This window comes from Thalia democratica, chromosome 2 (assembly GCF_965202585.1).
Source record: "Thalia democratica chromosome 2, ktThaDemo2.hap1.1, whole genome shotgun sequence".
In the NCBI taxonomy this organism is placed as follows: Eukaryota; Metazoa; Chordata; class Thaliacea; order Salpida; family Salpidae; genus Thalia; species Thalia democratica.
Window position 1 is genome coordinate 27,152,774 of NC_139166.1, and position 18,505 is coordinate 27,171,278.

Genomic DNA, 18,505 nt, shown 5'->3' on the forward strand with positions numbered 1-18,505 from the left:
TATTGTCCCCTTAAGACAGAAAATCTATTGTTCGCCACCAGTGACACTCTAATCCTGAATCAAAAAGTATGGTGTCATTAACACATCTCTCCTTTCTTTTAAAGTCAGATAAAATAGCTGCAAATTGTCGATTGTAACCATCACCAGATGATACAAAGCCTTGAGGTGCTCTAGTATATCGGAAGCTGCCAAACGGAGTGATAAATGTAGTGAGGTGTTTATCACTTTCTCTCAGTGGAACTCCATGATACCCGTTCCATGCATCTGTTACAGTCTTGAACGTTCCCTTTGGAATTCTGCGCGCTAGTTTAAACGGAGTATCTGTAGCGCACGTCTCCCTCTTGCAATACTTGTTAAGTGGTGAGAGATCTACTGTCCTCCTAGGTGACCCATCCTGTTTCCTGGTGACAACCATGCGGTGACACCAGCTTACAGGTTCACCAAATGGGACACGTTCCAAGACACCCAACCTCACATCTCGAATGATATCTGCTTCAACCTGTTTCTGCCAATGAATTGGCACGTGAGCTGGTGTATGACAAGCACGTGCTTTAGCATCATTCTCCAAATGTATCTCAAGTGGAAGCCCACTCATTTGCTGGAGTAATTTATGTGGACATACATTAAACGTTGAAGCTGCGTACCTTTGTAAGAGCCAGTCACGCATTTTGCTCACGTTTGTATTTGTTGCCTCAAACAGAAGTTTGTTTGGTCGGTCTGGCACTTTACTCCTTGGCGGGCAATAACAGGTCACGTCTTTATGCGAAATCAGTCTATTCGGATCATTTTCATTTGAACTTACAGCAACATCAGAATGCTGATGAGGCAGTTGAGATCCAATGGTGGGAAAATCCTTATTAATAATCTGGAGGTCAACCATGGTTTCATAGGAGAGGAAGAATCCAGTCACTGAATCGCTTACATAAACAATTCCATCACATCTGATAACCTCCTTCTTTGGAGACATTCCGCTAAAAGTCGCTTTAAAAGCCCCTAGAATATTAATAGGATATTTATTGGCAGCCCGAATTGTGATGGATACAGGCATTAAATCCTTCTTACAAAAACCAGCCTCCTGAAAGTTTTTCCACCCCCAAAGGTTCGACTGTGCTCCAGTATCAGCTAAAGCACTTACCCATGCAAACTTGTTTGTGCCATGTCTAGCAATCTTAACTGATGCACGAGGATGATCAGTCGTTGCCTTGGCCTTACGCAAGGAGTTCTTGCTGAATATGGTGTTATTCAACATGATTCTTTTATTTGCGTGTAGTGATATTATTTGAGTATCTTGTTGCATAAAATCAGAATTATCTGCTTGGATTTGAACAGCATTAACCTTTTTTGATCGACTACGCCAACAAAATAGGCAACATCTGAAAGGCTTTAATTTCGGTTACCTTTTTCGTTGAAAGGATAGAAAAGCTTTTTACAGTTCTGGCAAGGAACATGTTGGGACTTATCTCCTATGTTGACACGTCCCTTCTTCTGACGTTGAAAGGACGAAACTGCAGATATAGTCCGCGAATTCTCAGTTGCATGGCGTCCCATTTCTTTACTTTCAATAAAGGAAATTATATCAAATGATGACCTGGATAAGATATCTTCAGTACTGAGAACTTCTCTTCTTATGTCATCCCAACGCCAGCTAGCATCACGTCTTTTATTGCTTCTTCTGTGTAGCTCGTCACATTGCTTTTCCCACAGTCACACTCACTGACTGTAGTGAAATTGCAGGTTTCTGCTTTGCTTCGTATACGTGTGGCAAACGTTATAAAAGGTTCATCATGGTCCTGATATAGGTTTATAAGCTCTGCTCTCTTTACACCAATAGCAACTTTTATGACTTCAATCGACTCAATCAATTTAGCAATGTAACTTTCTGATTTGGCCATCAGTCGAGTATCACTTGCTAACATAAGATCGCCAAGCTTGTCCTGCGCACACTGAAAAAGCTGTATGCTTGCATTTTGGTTGCTTATATTCGAACCAATCTTGAATGCCTCCCACCTCCGAATGAAAGCAAGCCATGTCTCTTGGCTGATCCCCCGGTCAACCCTTGGTCGAATCAATCGCGGTGCATTTGGCATTACTCCATTATTACATAACCCAGAATCTTGCTGATACTCCACTTTGTAGAGGTTGAGAAGGCTACTCACTACATCATTGGATAGATCTGGCGTCTGGAACTCGCATACACGAATTGGGCACTTTACTACAACCATTTTATTTTTCTCAAATTGTTGATAAGATTTTACATGAAGAATAACTCCTTGTCAATTTAGTTTAATATTTTATTAACAATGTAAAATCTGAAACGAAAACAAGTATAAGTATAAGCACTAAAATGAGCTATAGTCTAATTATTCTACATATTTATCAGCAAAATGATATAGCTTTCTTTGTTACACAATTTTTTTTTATAAAATATATTTTATTATTTTTAGAGGTTACAGAACTTTTATAGCCATTTTACAATACCTTTTAGTTTCAATATAAAATATTTTAAAGTTAATCTTTTTACCAATAAAATTTATTCACAATCTTTTATGAGTAAATGACCGGAGTCAATAAACAAGCTATTTCGCCGACCGTTGATTTTCTAAAAAAAGTAGTTCAACTAAACAACAAAAAAAAACAATCATTAAATTTGCATCATTGCTTTTTAACAAATAGGGTAACATCTTTAAGTTTTAATGAATAGTCAATTAGTCTTTTTTCAAGTTCATTAAATAAAAAGTTAAGTCACGGGTTAAAAATATCTGTTAGAAGTCTTAAATAATGCTAAAAAATTTATTCTTTTGACTTAATTTTTAAAATTTTTGTAGCATACTTTAGTAGTAAAATACGGGGCCAGTTTAAACAATAAAGTGTTTCCAAAATAACTTTTTTTTTTTTTTTCTGACTCAACAAAAAATAGGGGAAAGTCCGAAGTTTTCAATAAGACTCGTAAAAAACTAAACAAATTGTATCAATTAGCTGTTTTATTAAAACTTTAATGTCTTAGTAAATTAGGGTCAGCTGTAATGTCAAAATTTTGGATTTTTTTTTTGCTTACAAATATTGAAAAAGAGGAAAAATAATAAAACAGCAATACGTTAGTACATATCATTTAAATTAGAGGTGGGTAAAGTTAATAGGTCGGCAGGCCAAGTATAGAAAATTTAGTCCGCGGCACGTTGAAGCATTTTAATTTTATTTTTTTCACGAAAATTACTTAACTATCCAATTCAGTTTGAAAAACCTTGGTTTTTGTGACCTTTTTTACTTTATCTTTTCTAGTGTAAGCTTAAAATTTACCGTCAATCGTTCGAAGATATTTTTAATAAGCTCTTCATTTTAAGTCCAACAAATTGTAATGTAAGTTTTGCAATTGAGTTTAGTTGGCTAGATTTACATGCTTGCGGGCTGCAGTTTTGCCTTATGATGTTTTGTTCAGAAACTTTTAACTATAATTAGACTCTGTATTGCATAATTATCAATCACTAGTGCTATGTTAATGCTTATTTTATCAATTTTTTGTTTGAAAAAGTATTTTAATAACTACTTTACAATCATTTTAAATAACTTCTGCCCGCAAGTAACTTTTTGGGAGAAAGTTGACCCACAACATACAAAAGTAGAGTTGTGTAGCAAATGTACATTAATAAGTAGTATTAAAACTATATTGTAATAAAGTATATAAAACTATTAAGTAAGTATTACTTATAATAAAACAAATTGTTGTTTTTAACTTAGTGATTTCCATAATAACTTTTACTGCAAAATAAGTTAGTTGGTTTTTTTGTAAGATAAAATATGTTATTAAGAATTAAGCTTAAAGTAACAAAAGTGTTTCATTTTGCAGTAAAATAAATGTGTTTATAAATTGAATGTTTATTTATTCATTAGTTTTAGATTACTGTGTTTAAAATACCAAAGCAACTCAGCTAATGTTAGTTAAAAATATTTTTATTACAATCAATTTTAATTTAAAATTTTTCGAAGTAATAAATACGTATACTTATTTAACATTTTACGCATAAAAAAGACTTTTTTTTTGGAAAGAAACTTTAAAAAATTCAAGTGTTAAATTTAACCTTTTTTTCTACTTTAAAATATTTCTTTAATACTAAAAGTAAAAATAAAGTTTAGTGTTTTAGAATGATACGTTCCTAAAATTGGCTAGAACCTTTTTTTCAGAACTAGTTGACTGAAATTATTCAAGTTTAAAATTTATAAATTAAATTATGTGTGAAATGTAAACGTCACTTATATAAGAATAAATTCCTGAACAAAACACCACCATCACCCACTTGAAGTAATATCAACTATCTAAGTTTTCGAGATTTTTTTAATTACTTGAGAAAAACCACCAAGTTTAACTTTTAAAACTTATTCAAATAAGTAATTATCATACGAAAATAACTTACGATAACAGTTTTATTTTTCATACATTCACTGTTTGTTTCAAATTTTGTTACAAAAAATAACTTTCTAGTTTTCTATCCTGTTAAAAAGGTTAAAGTTTAAGTTCATATAAAATTAACACCAAAAGCTAAGCGGTTTATTTGTTTTCTTAAATTTTTGCATAAGTTGAATTTGAAACTGTGCTATGAGACCACTTTATTTTTTTTTATTCTCAAAATTAGTATAAATAATAGAAGCTTATACAACTCCTGTTTTTAATTTGTAATTTCACTGCTTGTTAAATAATTTTTTAGAATATTTTTTTCGTCTTCAGCAACACATATGAGTATAAAGATTTATTTTTTACTTTTATACGTTCCAGTTTACACTTCAGATGTTTCAGGTTGTTTGAATCGTTTTGTGTAATTTATATATAACATACAGTTTTAAATTTATCCGCCGAAGTCGAAATTAATACGCACTTGTTTATGTTGATCACGAAAGTCACTTTTGCACTAGTTTTTTTAGGTTCATTTTAACTATATATTTTTATAAAGTTTGGGTTTTTTAAAATAATTTTATGAGATTAATTATTTTTATTTCAATTTCATTACATTACAGTTTAAGTGTAACTGAAATAATAAAAGTGAATTCTGTGCAAATGTGACGACTCGCGCAAAAGCTGCCAGTAGCAAATTGTGTATAAAGGAAAATTAATTTCACTTATTTTTTTGTTAGTTATCAGCTTTTACGATTATTTTTCTATAGAGTATTTTAATTGAATAAAAAGTTAAAACATAATAAAACATAAAAATGAAAATGTTGTACAGCTAACACTAGGGTACTAATATAAAATAACTCAATATTTAATGCAAGCAATGAACTTATAAAACACTTTAGTTTCATCAATGCGCAACAAACTTTTTAAATTAAAAATCGTACATTGTTGTGTGCTATACCGCCAAACAGGGGCGTGTTTTAACTGGTTTCCTGTTTCCTGTGAACCCTCTGAAAAAAAATAAAAGGAAAAAATATTCTTAGAATATAACTAAAAACGTTGTTTATTGACTTTGTTTTGGTTATTTGATAAACTTTGAATAATGAATATTGAATTTATAACACTAAAAGATTAAAAATTTTCGTTAACAAAAATGCACGTTTTTTCTTAGCTGAAATAAATTTTAATTAAAGTTTTAATTGTGATGTCATAATAGGTAAAAGTTTTAGAGTAGCATTTTTTTTCTAGGAAACTTTTTACTAAGATGTTCTTAGTTCCCATTATAAATTGTTACTTAGTGTAAATAACTTTTGATTAAGTATTGTTTTTGAACTAGTAAGTACAATTTTACTTAAAAAATGTCCAATATAATCACTAAAGTTTTATTTTACTTAGTTTATTGTATATAATATTGTTGTGTGAATCTTTTGTGTTATGTTGTTATATAACAATGGTGTGTTTGTACTTAAGCATTTTTATTGATTGTTTATGTGTCAACCAACTGGGTTTAAATCTTGAAAAGTTCAATTCACAGAGTTTTCAAAATAATCTTAAAACAACTACATCACCTGGCAATTTATTCTTTTATCATTTAATGGTATTTTAATATTTTTATTTAAGTTGTTTTATTTTTGTATATCTGATGGCCACAAGTTGGTTCTTAATTTTTTGAAATTTTCAACTCAAAGAGATTTCAAAACCATCATTAGAATCCCTGCACCATCGGGCAAACATTTAAATAAAATTTAAAGATATTTCAATTTAATTGTATAAGTCTTAACATTTTTTAAGCAAAATTTCAATTTTTATAGATTAAATTACTTCAAAAAAAAAAATAACATAAATATATATATAAATTTAAAGATATAAAATTCAAAAGAAAAGTTTATAAGAACTCCATCTATACTAACTTTTAATTAAAAACTGAAATTCTCTTTATAAAAGTTTATTCTAGTATTAATTATTTTATAATATTGTTATCTAATAAAAAAGTTAATTTTTTATAGAGTAAGTTAGTTATGTCTGTTATATTTTTATTTCAAATAACAGATTTAAATTTTGATATACAATTTGTAATGTCATAACTTTTTTCTGGTTCTTTTAGATTTAATTTATCTAAATTTAATACAGTATAATAAGTAAAAAATAAATTATTTTTCTATTACTACGTATATGTTTTTTTATTTCTAAGCAGAAAAAAAGCATTTTAAACATATAGTTTTTCGGCTAAATGTTGCGTACTTAACTGGTAGTGCATACCTAAGAAATGCGTACTTAAGCGCCAAGTCAAGAACAAAAAAAATTGTGAACCCCCTTTGAAAAAAGTCTAGACACGCCCCTGCCGCCAAATAACTAATATTACTACGCATCACTAAATCTTAGCACGAATTCCAGCCACAAAAGCATGCGACTCCCTACAAAGAGCGTACTACTCGCAGCACGACAAGTTCTACCTCACCACCTACCTCGAAACCGCCCTGCATTTCAACTGGACCCAAGTTCTCAATGAAGAATGCTCATACAGACACATGAGTTACACTAAGTTCACCGACCTCGTCTACGAGTCTAATATCAAGTTATTAACTTGGTAATAAAGATCTGTTGTTATTCTTACAATCACTATTATGGTATTTAGTGGAAAAAAGTGTTAGTTTTTTGTTTTTTCTAGACCTGTCATATTTTTCATTTAAGCACAGTAATAATGTTTAGATCTCATTGTACATCTTCACTAACTCAAATATATGTTTAAGAAAAAACTTTAATGAATGTAATTTACACCACTCAACATTAATTATTAATTTACTTTAAATTTTTTTTTACCATATATAAATCTACACTGAAGTTTAGTTATAAGGCTAGTATTTATATGGAAACATTCTTTGTTAAAGTTTTATGTTGTTTATAAATACTAAGTTTTAACATTTAAAAACAATTTATTTTTCAAATCTTAAAGCTCAAACAAAATGTTGAACAGATCAAATACATTTTTTTTATTAAGTGATTAATTATCAAGAACAGTATTGTTAAAGTTTATTGTTTTGTTTAAGTATTTTCACAGAATTATGCACAATTAGAAATTCTTCAATTTTATGTGGAGTTATCTAAACTTGTGTTTTAGGGCAAAGATTAAAAAAAGTCTCAACAATATTCAGTAAAGAGCAAGCACCGAACTGTTGAAAGTTGAAGCTTTGAAAAAAAAAGTTTGCCGTAAACGCTCAAAAGAAAAGCATTGCCAGAAAGTAGGCGGTGAAAGCGTTGAGGGTTTTTGAAGATAGTTCGGATCCGCTGTTCGCTAAATCAAATTCTTCTTGCTTCTGTTTCATCACAACAACCGTGTCCTCATTGCAGTTGGCTGCAAAGTTGCAGCACGCGAAGTAAACTTGTCCTCTGTCATTAAAAACATTTTAGTACTCGATAAATATAGTCAGTGTGTTTAAAAAAATTCTGTATTTCTATTTTTAGTTTAGAGTTTCGCGTTGCTAGCTTGGGTTAAAAACTTGTTTTGTCTTTAGACAATAAAAATTTAGATTTTAATAGTTAATTTTCAACAAATTTTATGCAAAGAAGTTTTTGTTTAATAAAGTATTGGTTGTTTATTTTTTTATTGCTGTCTAAGCATTAACAAACTACAAAACGAAAAACTTCAAATTGAGACTTTCAAACTGCTACACCACAAAAAGTTAAACATCAAAAGCAAAGCGTATCTACGACTTGAACTCACCCTGGAGTGTTGTAAGTTCTCTCTTTGAAAATGGGAAAGTTGTCAACAGCTTGCTTCACTTCATCCTTAGTCATATTAGAAATCAAACTAAGTTCTTCGCATTTGACCTTCTCTACACAGTCCACACCAACAGCGTTTTCGACTGTAAACAACATTATAGTAAAATTAAAAACACGTTTCGCATAAAGTTTAAGCTGTGCTAACTTGGTATCTCAAGTGCCGTTTGGGCTTGGCTAGAAATAGTACAACTAAATTTATAAAAAAAAAACAAATTTTTGTTACATACCATCCTCAGACTGAAGTTTGACACTTCGAATCTTCCACATAAGCTGTTGGTAGGGCAGCTCATCCCTTCGGCAGGTATTTTGTCTATTTGTAAAGTGTTAACTCTACCTTTAAATCCTTTTTTACAAAGGAGATCACCCTTGCTTTGTAGAAGCAGACAAGACAGAAGCAAAAATATTCCGTTTTTGTTTTCGATTTTCATAATTTTGTTTAATTTTTACTTTTTTGTTAAAAAGCTGCGTAGAAGACAGTGTTTGACTTTTAGTGATGTTGTAATGCAATTTTACTTCTTTCATTTTTAAGGTTGTTCATTTACAGATAAAACATGTTTTTTAATTTTTTTAAATACTATTTTGCTTTTTACAAAAAAAGCAAGAAGACTTTCTATTTTGCGTCTAAATCATAATTATTAAATACTTTAAAGTAGTACTTAAAATTGAAGTTTTAGATTATTTTTACTAGATAGCTTAAAATATTCAAGTTTAAAATTTATAAATTAAGTTATGTGTGAAATGTAAACGTCACTTATATGAGAATAAATTTCTGAACAAAACACCACCATCACCCACTTAAAGTAATATCAATTATCTAAGTTTTCGAGAATTTTTTATTACTTGAGAAAAACTACCAAGTTAAACTTCTTCAAAGAATTAATTATCCTACGAAAATAACTTACGATAACAGTTTTGTTTTTCATACTTTCATTGTTTGTTTTAAATTTTGTTACAAAAAATAACCTTCTAGTGTTCTATCCTATGAAAAAAAAGGTTAAATTTTTAGTTGATATAAATTTAACACCTTAAAGCTAAGCGGTTTATTTGTTTTCTTAAATTTTTGCATAAGTTGAATTTGAAACTGTGCTATAAGACCACTTTATTTTTTTTATTCTCAAAATTAGTATAAATAATAGAAGCTTGTACAATTCCTGTTTTTAATTTGTAATTTCACTGCTTGTTAAATAATTTTTTAGAATATTTTTTTTGTCTTCAGCAACACATATGAGTATAAAGATTTATTTTTTACTTTTATACGTTCCAGTTTACACTTCAGATGTTTCAGGTTGTTTGAATCGTTTTGTGTAATTTATATATAACATACAGTTATAAATTTATCCGCCGAAGTCGAAATTAATACGCACATGATTTTGTTGGTCACGAAAGTCACTTTTGCACTAGTTTTATTAGGTTTGTTTTAACAATATATTTTTGTAAAGTTTAGGTTTTTTCTAAATAATTTTATCAGATAAATTAGTTTTACTTTAATTAGATTACAGTTTTAGTTTAAGTGTAACTGAAATAATAAAAGTGAATTCCGTGCAAAAGTGACGACTCGCGCAAAAGCTGCCAGTAGCAAATTATGTTTAAAGGTTACTAATAAAAAATAACTCAATATTTAATGCAAGCAATGAACTTATAAAACACTTTAATTTCACCAATGCGCAAAAACCTTTTAAATTAAAAATCGTGCATTGTTGTGTGCTATACCGCGAATTAATTAACATTACTACGCATCACTAAATCTTAGCATGAATTCCAGCCACAAAAGCATGCGACTTCCTGCAAAGAGCGTACTACTCGCAGCACGACAAGTTCTACCTGACCACTTACCTCGAGACCGCCCTGCTTTTCAACTGCACCCAAGTTCTCAATGAAGAATGCTCGTACAGGCACATGAGTTACACCAAGTTCACCGACCTCGTCTACGATCGAACCTGCAACCGCACCAGGATGATCCAGGAGTGCCGCCACCTCATACCTGGAAGAAGTAAAACAACCTGGGATGTTGCGGTTGAAAGCATGAAGAATCTCACTGCAACTCAACTGCAAATGCCGTGCGTTCAAATCGCGCTGTACGACAGGGTGTTGTTACGTCACAACAGCACTTACGGCAGGTTCCACGAGGCCAGCGCGCTAAAACTGCCGTTTTGCAGTCACTCGTGGTGCGGATTGGACGAAGAACACAAGCATCTGCTGTCCCCGGGGTTCTGCTTGTCGCAAACAAGGTTACTTTTTGTTTTTAAACAAGTAAAAACGTTTGTTGTGTTTTATTATATACATTTTAGTTCAGTATAAATGGTAGTTTTTACTAGCAACGATTTCTTTTTTCAACAGCTCGAAAATGTTTTTTTTAGAATCTACTATTTATTTGTGTTTAATATTTATATTTGTAATATCGTTTAATACTTTTTTTTCATAAATGCTTTAATAAAGTTTAAAAGTATTTTTTTACTGGCAACGGTTTCTTTTTTGTATCTAATAAAGAGCTTCGAAAATATTTCGTAATCTTTTTTTTTGTTTTACTCCTCAAAAATAATGTGTGAATCAGTTTTATAAATTTAAGTTTTGTTTATGTTTTTTTTTTAGTTTTATGCCATTATTTTTACATTTCAAATTACAGTAACCTTCCACTTAGGTACTCATCTCCTAGATACACACTGCTGATTGGGTTCTAACTTTTGCATTGTGTTAAAAATGCGTACCTAACCGGCAGATTTCTATAAGGGTGTCAATTTTGCACGAGCGGAAAAAATTGCAAAAGAGGACTAAATTGCACGAAGACCAAATTGCACGAAGGGTCAATTTTGCATGAAGACACTTTTGCATTAGGGGACATTTTTGCACGAGTAGAAAATTTAGCACGGAGACATTTTTGCACGGGTTGAATATTTTATTTACTTTTATTAATTATTTTTTTAATATATTTTTGTTTTTGTAGTTTTTTTATTTAACTATCACTGTTACACCTAACCCTTACTTACCCTCGGTCGATAATTTTTTTTTTTAATTTTTTAAATTTCTACTATCACTGTTACCCTTAAACCTTACCTTCGGTCGGTAGCTTTTTTTTTAACTAGTTTATTTATATAATTATTTTTTCTTGTTTTTTCAATAATAATTTTAAAAGTTTATTTTTTTTACTATCACTGCTACCCCTAACCTTTACCCTCGGAGAGTAACTTTTTGTTTTTTTATTAGTTAATCTTTTATATATTTTTTTTTTGTGCAAAAATGAACCTCCGTGCAAAAATGTTTTTGGTGCAAAATTCTCTTCATGCAATTTTGTCCCCTCGTGCAAAATTTTCTTCGTGCAAAACTGACCTTTCTTACAATTTTGTCTTCGTGCACTTTTGACCCGTTCCCCTCTGTAATTAGTTTTTTTAAGCTTTAAACTAACTTTGGAACCAATACTTTATTTTAGTACAATTTTTTACTAAACTTTAAAATTATACGTTTTCACAGGTGCAGGGACAACTTCAAGGTCATGACGGTCGTGCACAGCTTTTCGGCGGCCATCATCATTTTTGTGAGCGTCCTGGCCATGCTGGTGATTTACAAGAACAAAAAGTTGCACAACGTCCAGGGCATACTCCGGTTCAACCTGGCCCTGTCAGACTGCCTGTGCTCGATCGTGTTCGTCGGTAGCGCCGTCTTACCCCACTACATACTCTTTTCGCCTTCAAAGTTTGAAAAAGTTGACAACCCGGAACAAAAAGTTAAAGAAATTTGTTTTAACGCGTCAAATAGCACCGGTAATTTAGAAAATATTTTTCCGGCATCCTTAAAAATTGAACCCATCGACGAGACTTACGTAAACATGTTCGCTTTTGTTTGCTATTCCGCAGCGTTTTCCTCGATGTACTTGTACTTGATTGCCAGCATAGACCGCCTCATTGCAATAAAGTACCCGTACAAGTACAAAATAAGTGCTTCAAAGTCAAAAGCTTACAAAATTTGCATTTTGTTGTGGATTTTCGCGTCGCTTTTTACTTCGATCCCCGTGTTTTACAGGAAAACCCACTTTTGGTTCAGCTTGTCTCTGTTTGTGTTCTATAAAGGCGAACTAGAGGTCTTCTTCGACCTGGTCTACCACTTCCTCCCGCTGTTCTTCTGTTGGGTGCTCAACATCCTGATACTGGCGTCGATCAGGAGCAGCAAGAAGAAGATCACCAAAGTGCTTCCGACCATCCAAGTGGGCACAAAGCACAAGAGTTCGCGGAGGTTCGACACGCGGGTGGTGTCGGCCGCCAAAACCCTGTCGATAATGGTTTTCGTGTTCACCCTTTCCTTCCTCCCCTTCGGCTTGTTCCAGCTCGCTCACCATTACGTGAACGACTACAGACTCGTTCACGGCGTCCACTTGGGAAAGAAGAACGCAGAAGAAGCATATTCAGGATTGCAGTACGTTTTGTGCGTCGTAATGCTCTACAACAACTTTTGGAACTTTTTCATCTACCAAGTCAGGGACCCCAATTTTAGGAGCTACACGACGTCAATATTTTTTGCAGACCAAAAAAGAAGCTTTAAAAAGCGAATGCATAAAGCTAAAAATTAGAACAAATGCTTTGTACATTTGTTAGTTTTCAGATCAATGTTTCTGATTAAATCAAAATGTTTGAAGTGTGCTTTTATTGTTTCACTTTTCTTTAGATAAAGATAACGTTTTTTTACTTAATATGTTTTGTTTTTCCTAACAAGTTTATCATTACAAACGCTTAAAATTCCTTATATCACTAGGTTTGCTTAACAGCTTTTAAAGCTAAAATTAGTTTAAGTTAAAAAGTGGGTGTAGTTCTTTTAGAACCCCTGGTGCATTGATCTTGATTATAAGTATCAAATTTATTTATCTACTTGTTATGATAAATTATTTGCTTCTTTTTCGTTTTCAACAAACTTAAACTTGTAAGCAATTTTTTTACTTAAATTTCTTCACTACAAATATAAAAATACTTTTTAAGCTTTAAAAAAACTATTAATAACTTTTATGAAAATATTATCGTCATGTTGAATAAATTAACAAATAGAATTATTTTTTATAACAAAAACAACTCAATAAGTTTTACTTGATGCTAAATAACAACATCAACTAAAACTTTAACAATTCATAATATGTTCATAGAGACTTTTATTTAAATTCCGTACAATATTGTCAGCAAAGTTATTGATTAAGTCAATTCTATATAATAACTTTTTTGGTTAAAGTTAATCACTTAATTTACATTTTTTTTTTTTTATGTAATAAGCTAAAGTTGATATAAAGAATAAACAGTTTAGTCGTTGATAAAAAAGTATATATTTTTAAAAATATTTAAAAGTGGTTCGTAATATATAAAATATATAAAAAACAGGTTCGTAATATATAATTTATAAAAGTGACCCATAAATTTTTTTCAAGCTCGGTTTTTATAGAGAGTTATGTTGTAAGTAAATTAATGAAAATATTAAGTTAAACTTACTAAGTGTTTAAGATAGTACACAGTATATAAAGACTTAAAGTATATTAGTCAATGTAATATTTATTCCAATAATGTAATATGCATAATTTAAATAGGCATTCTATGTGTAGCTAAATATTTCACATTTATTATTTAAAATATTTTAAAATAATAAAATGAAAAAAAGTAAACTCTTATTAGTGTGACTAAAACTAAAACCAAAAAATGATTCAGAGGTCACTAAAAATAAAACTGCGGCCCGCGAAGATTTTGGAATCTTTAAGTTTGGTCCGCGAGCACCAACTGCCTGCTGACCTCTGATCTAGACAAACAACTATCACAACACAAAAAACTGCGATAAGCAATAAATTGTTCTAGTTTAAGGTTATGCTTTACCTTGACAAACACACTAAACTTTGTCATTTTCTGAATAGTAGTCTAGAATCTTTTACATTACTTAAAATTTAAACCTATCATTAACGTCAACTTCTGAAAATTTATACCAAAAATAGTTTCATACTTCCGAAAGTACATTTTACGTTTTTTATTCGAGCAATTACTTGATAGTTTTTAACTTTATTATCGTTTATTTTTATTTATTCCAGTTTTATTTGATGTTTTTCCTACTTTTATATACCTTAAAAATAAAAACGCTAGTTTATAGAAGGAATATAGATAGAATCTATAATGTTGTAAACACAGGTCTGTCAGTTACATTATTTGATTCTTTTTTTTTTATCTTGTGCAAATTAAAAACTCCATGTTCATAGTTCTTTTTTTTTAAGCACTGACAAAATATTTAGAAATAAATAATTAACATAACTGGTTAATTAATTAAAAAAAATTATCAACAAAAACCTTAAAGTTTTTGGCTTATTATTTTAGTTTTGGTTTGAAACTAAGTCTACAAGAAAATAATTATATTTTCTACATATTTTTTCTTCCAATATTGTCAATAAAGTTATTAATTAAGTCAATTCTATATAACAACTTTTTTGGTTAAAGTTAATCACTTAATTTACATTGTTGGTTTTTTAGTTTTTGACTTAAAATTTTAGTTTTGATTTGAAATTAAGTCTATAGTTGGCTTGTGTTTAAAAAACCTCAACGAAACTTTTAAAAACTCTCTTACAAAGTTACATCAATTAGATATTATTAAAACAATATTATTGTTTTGTTTAGAACTATTGTTTCCTGAAGTTTATTAATCCATTTACTTTCTAAAAAGTCTAATTCTAAATAGTTTTTATGGTGTCTATAAACATAATTGAGAATGCTTCCTTTGTAAATCTTTTTTGATTTTAACTTCACCGCTTTTATATTCAAATCAGCTTGTTCTTTCTTATTAAGCAAGTTGATGTTTTCTTTCATTTGTTTTTAGTTCTGAAATTTTAGTCCTTCGTTTTTGTTATTGAGGGCCTTAATTTCGAAGCTATCCCTTCAAAAATATTTAAACAGTGCTATAAGATTTAAAAAGTGTTCATCATCTGTTTTAACTTTTAAAGTTTTACTTTAACTGTAATAAGTTTCTTACTTTTTTATTCTCCTTTAGAACTCATTCAAGCTTTTAATTACATTTTTAACACTTTTTCTTCACATTATTTTTGATTTTTTTTCGTAAGGTTTACAATCACACATTTGCTAGATTTTCTTTCAAAAATGTTTTTTGTGAAGTCAAACTATTAAAAACAACTCATTGCTTTTATGTTGTTTTAAAAACCAATAATCTGTAGTTTAGAAAGGTGTTTTTTCTAAGTAACTCTTAGTTTAAACTTCTTTACGCTCTTCCAGTTCAAATAGGCTACAGAGTTGCAATTCTTGAACATTAACATATCCTTTAATTATGAAACAGGCTTATTGTAATTTGTGATAGACATTCACAAATCAAACAAACTAAATAGAATTTTTCACCAATGGCATTCGTTATACCTTTGTAGTATTTTTAACACATCTAGGAAGTATAGGCCAGGGGTATTTAATAAATATTATTTTGTAAATTTATTTATACAATTTTCTCAAGTTAACAAATATAGTAAAATCGTCATTAACTTACCATTGTAACTTGTTCGCAAATGGTTTACAGGTTTTTTGTGATTTTTTAACTACCCACTTTTTAAACTCATATTGTTTTGCACAATTTTTTCTACTGTAAAACCGTTTGCAGGTAGAGTCTAACCAACAAACCTTAACCTGGTCTATGCTCAACAGACACTTCAAAATGTGTGATTTAGTTTAAGTACTCTTCATGCTACAATGCTCTTTGAAAGTTTCAAACAGTTTTTTCAATAAACAGCCTTGTGCACAGTTGATTTTTCAAGACTTCGGCATTAAACTAGGCTTCAATCAAAACTTTTTAAAGCCGTTAGCTCATAGGTTTATGGGAACGGGTCACTTTTGCACGAGCGTCATTTTTGTACGAGCGTCACTTTTGCACGAGGAGACGCTTTTGCACGGCAACTCTTTTGCACGAGCGTCACTTTAGTACGAGGGGACACTTTTGCACAGAGAGTCATTTTTGCAAGAAAGTAGAAAAATACATAAAATGAAAAGAAAATAAAGTACAAAAAAGAACGAAAATATAAAAAGATTAATCAATAAAAAATAAAAACTTTACTGACCGAGGGTAAGGTTTAGTGGTAACAGTGATAGAAAAATAAAATAGAAAAATTACAAAATAAAATAAGTTAAAAACTATAAAAAAATAAAACTAAATAAACAAACAAAAAAGGAAAAAAAAAAGTTACCGATCGTCGGTAAGGGGTAAAAACGATAGTAAAAAAAATATATGTATACACCTAATAAAAAATATTAATCAAAAATAAACAGAAAAATAAAAAAAATGTATAAAAAAATTATAAAAAACAAAAAAAAATTAAATAAAACCGAGGATAGGAGTTAGGGGTAATAGTGATACAAAAAAAGTTAATATAAAAAAACCTAAAAATTAAAATTGTTTAAACCTGTTCAAAAGTGTCTGAACAACTTGGGAACCGCATAGTTCCCGCCCGATCAAATACGAGAACCGCTAACCGACCAAGGGTTAAGAATAAAAGTGATAGTAAAAAATAAATAATAAAAAACAAAGATTAAAATAGGTGGGAATTGTGAGTATACCATACGACTTATATGTCTAAAAGTACTTTAGTTAGCTTAATCACAAATAAATTTTAGTTGCAAAAAAATAAAAGAAACACTCAATAGATTAAAAAAATAAAAAACTCTTGTCTAACAGTTAGTTAACATAAAATAACTATCAAAATAAGTAGAAGTATCCTATTAAATACTAAATTCGTTTTATTGATCACTTAAGTTGGTAAATGCAAAAATTAAAACTATGTCCATAAAAGTTTTTTGGACACTTTGCTTCTAATAATGACACTAAAAACTGCATTCATCGGTGTGTACTAGACATTAAGTACTTAACAATATAAGCATTTTATTAAAAAATAATTTACTTTTTTTAATTTTTCATGTAATTTTAACTATATAAGTTTTTTCTTTAAAGCTTTTTAGGTTTAAATCAGGGCTTCCCAAAGTAGGCCATGTGACCCCCTCAGGGGCTATAATTTGAAACTTACACTAGATATTCTGAGTTAGTGATGATAAGAAAAAAAAAGGTCTTAGGCGTATTTAATCGTAGTTTTCAAAGAAATCTTGTCAGAAGGGACAATATATTTTTTTTTAACTAAAATAAATTTAACTACACGAAAAAAAAGTTTAGAAAACCCTGGTTTAAATCCTTGTCTTTTGCCTATTTTTTCTGATTAAAGATGAAATTTATACATTGAATTTATTCTATACATTTTTGTTCTACTGTTAGTAAGTCATCTTAGTATAAAAACTAAGTTTTAACTGGACTATTTAGGAAAAAAATGTTTGAGTTTAGAATAACTAAACATTCAACTTCGAAAAAAGAAAAAAACTTACAAAATAAAAGTTATAAACCTTAAATGAGAAATCAATCAAAGTGTTATGTGTAAAGCTAACTCCTTCAGCTTATAGTTTGAGCCTACTCTGAAACACTAAGCAGTAATATGATTAGAATAATAAAATTAAGAAATTTTATTTAGAAAACTAACTCCAGACTTTATTTAACTAAAATAATAAAGATAGTTTTTTAAATATTGAACTTCATAAAACTAATTATATCTTAATAAGTATAGTTTTATAAACATATGAACATGTTGTGAAGCATTAAATGCTTTCAAAGAAAAATTACTTTTCCGAAGTCGACGAGTTAAGAGAGGCAATGCATCAAATTTTCCATCACTCGATGAGAGACTGATGAGGATGAGTGTTTAATTAAAAAAATCATGAATCGTTTGGAAATACTATCAAAATCATTTGATAAATATTTTGGAGTAGGAAAAATAGAAACTTCTGAAAAACGAATAATAAATCCATATAATTTTAATTTAGATTACATGCCGGATGATGAAAAGTTAAACATAATCTTATCTAATCGTGCACGAACTGTTTTCTTAAAATGCAGTTTGAAAGCAAAACTCTGGAACAATATTGGTGTAGTGCGATAAACATGTTTCCAAGACTTTGTGAAAAAGCACTAAGCATGCTCATCCCATTCGCGACAACTTACTTGTGGTCTGGATTTAGTACTCTCTTGTCAATCAAAACCAAATATATAAATCGCTTGAATGCAAGGGAAGACATGCGAATTCCTATCAGCAACAAAGTGCCACGTTTTGAGAAACTCTTGTGCTGTGAAACAGGACCAAAACAACCATTAAATTTAAAATGTATTTTAAATTGAATTCTTAATCTTTTCAAAAAATATTGCATAAATAAAACTTAATTTTCCTTTAAATAACTTGTGAGTGTTTACCAAACAACGTGTCATTAGGGGTTTTTTTCATTAAAGATATTGAATTAGTTTTTAATTTTC

General features: G+C 29.9%; 1 protein-coding gene and 1 long non-coding RNA gene across 2 annotated transcripts; one reads left to right on the forward strand and one right to left on the reverse strand.

Annotated features, from left to right (window-relative positions):
• Positions 1–7,590: 7,590 nt before the first annotated feature.
• LOC145830104 (uncharacterized) lies at positions 7,591–8,217 on the reverse strand. The gene is made up of 2 exons (XR_014369618.1): positions 8,106–8,217; positions 7,591–7,771 (listed from the first exon to the last, which is right to left on the reverse strand). It is a non-coding gene; the product is annotated as an uncharacterized LOC145830104 (long non-coding RNA).
• A 1,311-nt stretch (positions 8,218–9,528) lies between these two features.
• On the forward strand, positions 9,529–12,722 carry LOC145828501 (uncharacterized). Its single transcript, XM_082936257.1, has 3 exons — positions 9,529–9,574; positions 9,927–10,392; positions 11,630–12,722. The coding sequence occupies exons 1-3, from the start codon at positions 9,529–9,531 to the stop codon at positions 12,720–12,722; spliced, it is 1,605 nt and encodes a 534-aa protein (XP_082792383.1).
• Positions 12,723–18,505: the final 5,783 nt, after the last annotated feature.

Bases quoted from the DNA above. Each gene is read 5' to 3' on its own strand.
- LOC145828501 (XM_082936257.1), top strand. From the start codon at position 9,529: ATGATTTTGTTGGTCACGAAAGTCACTTTTGCACTAGTTTTATTAG. The intron at 9,575-9,926 runs GTTTGTTTTAAC...CATGAATTCCAG, and splicing joins TTTTGCACTAGTTTTATTAG to CCACAAAAGCATGCGACTTC. The intron at 10,393-11,629 runs GTTACTTTTTGT...ACGTTTTCACAG, and splicing joins TTCTGCTTGTCGCAAACAAG to GTGCAGGGACAACTTCAAGG.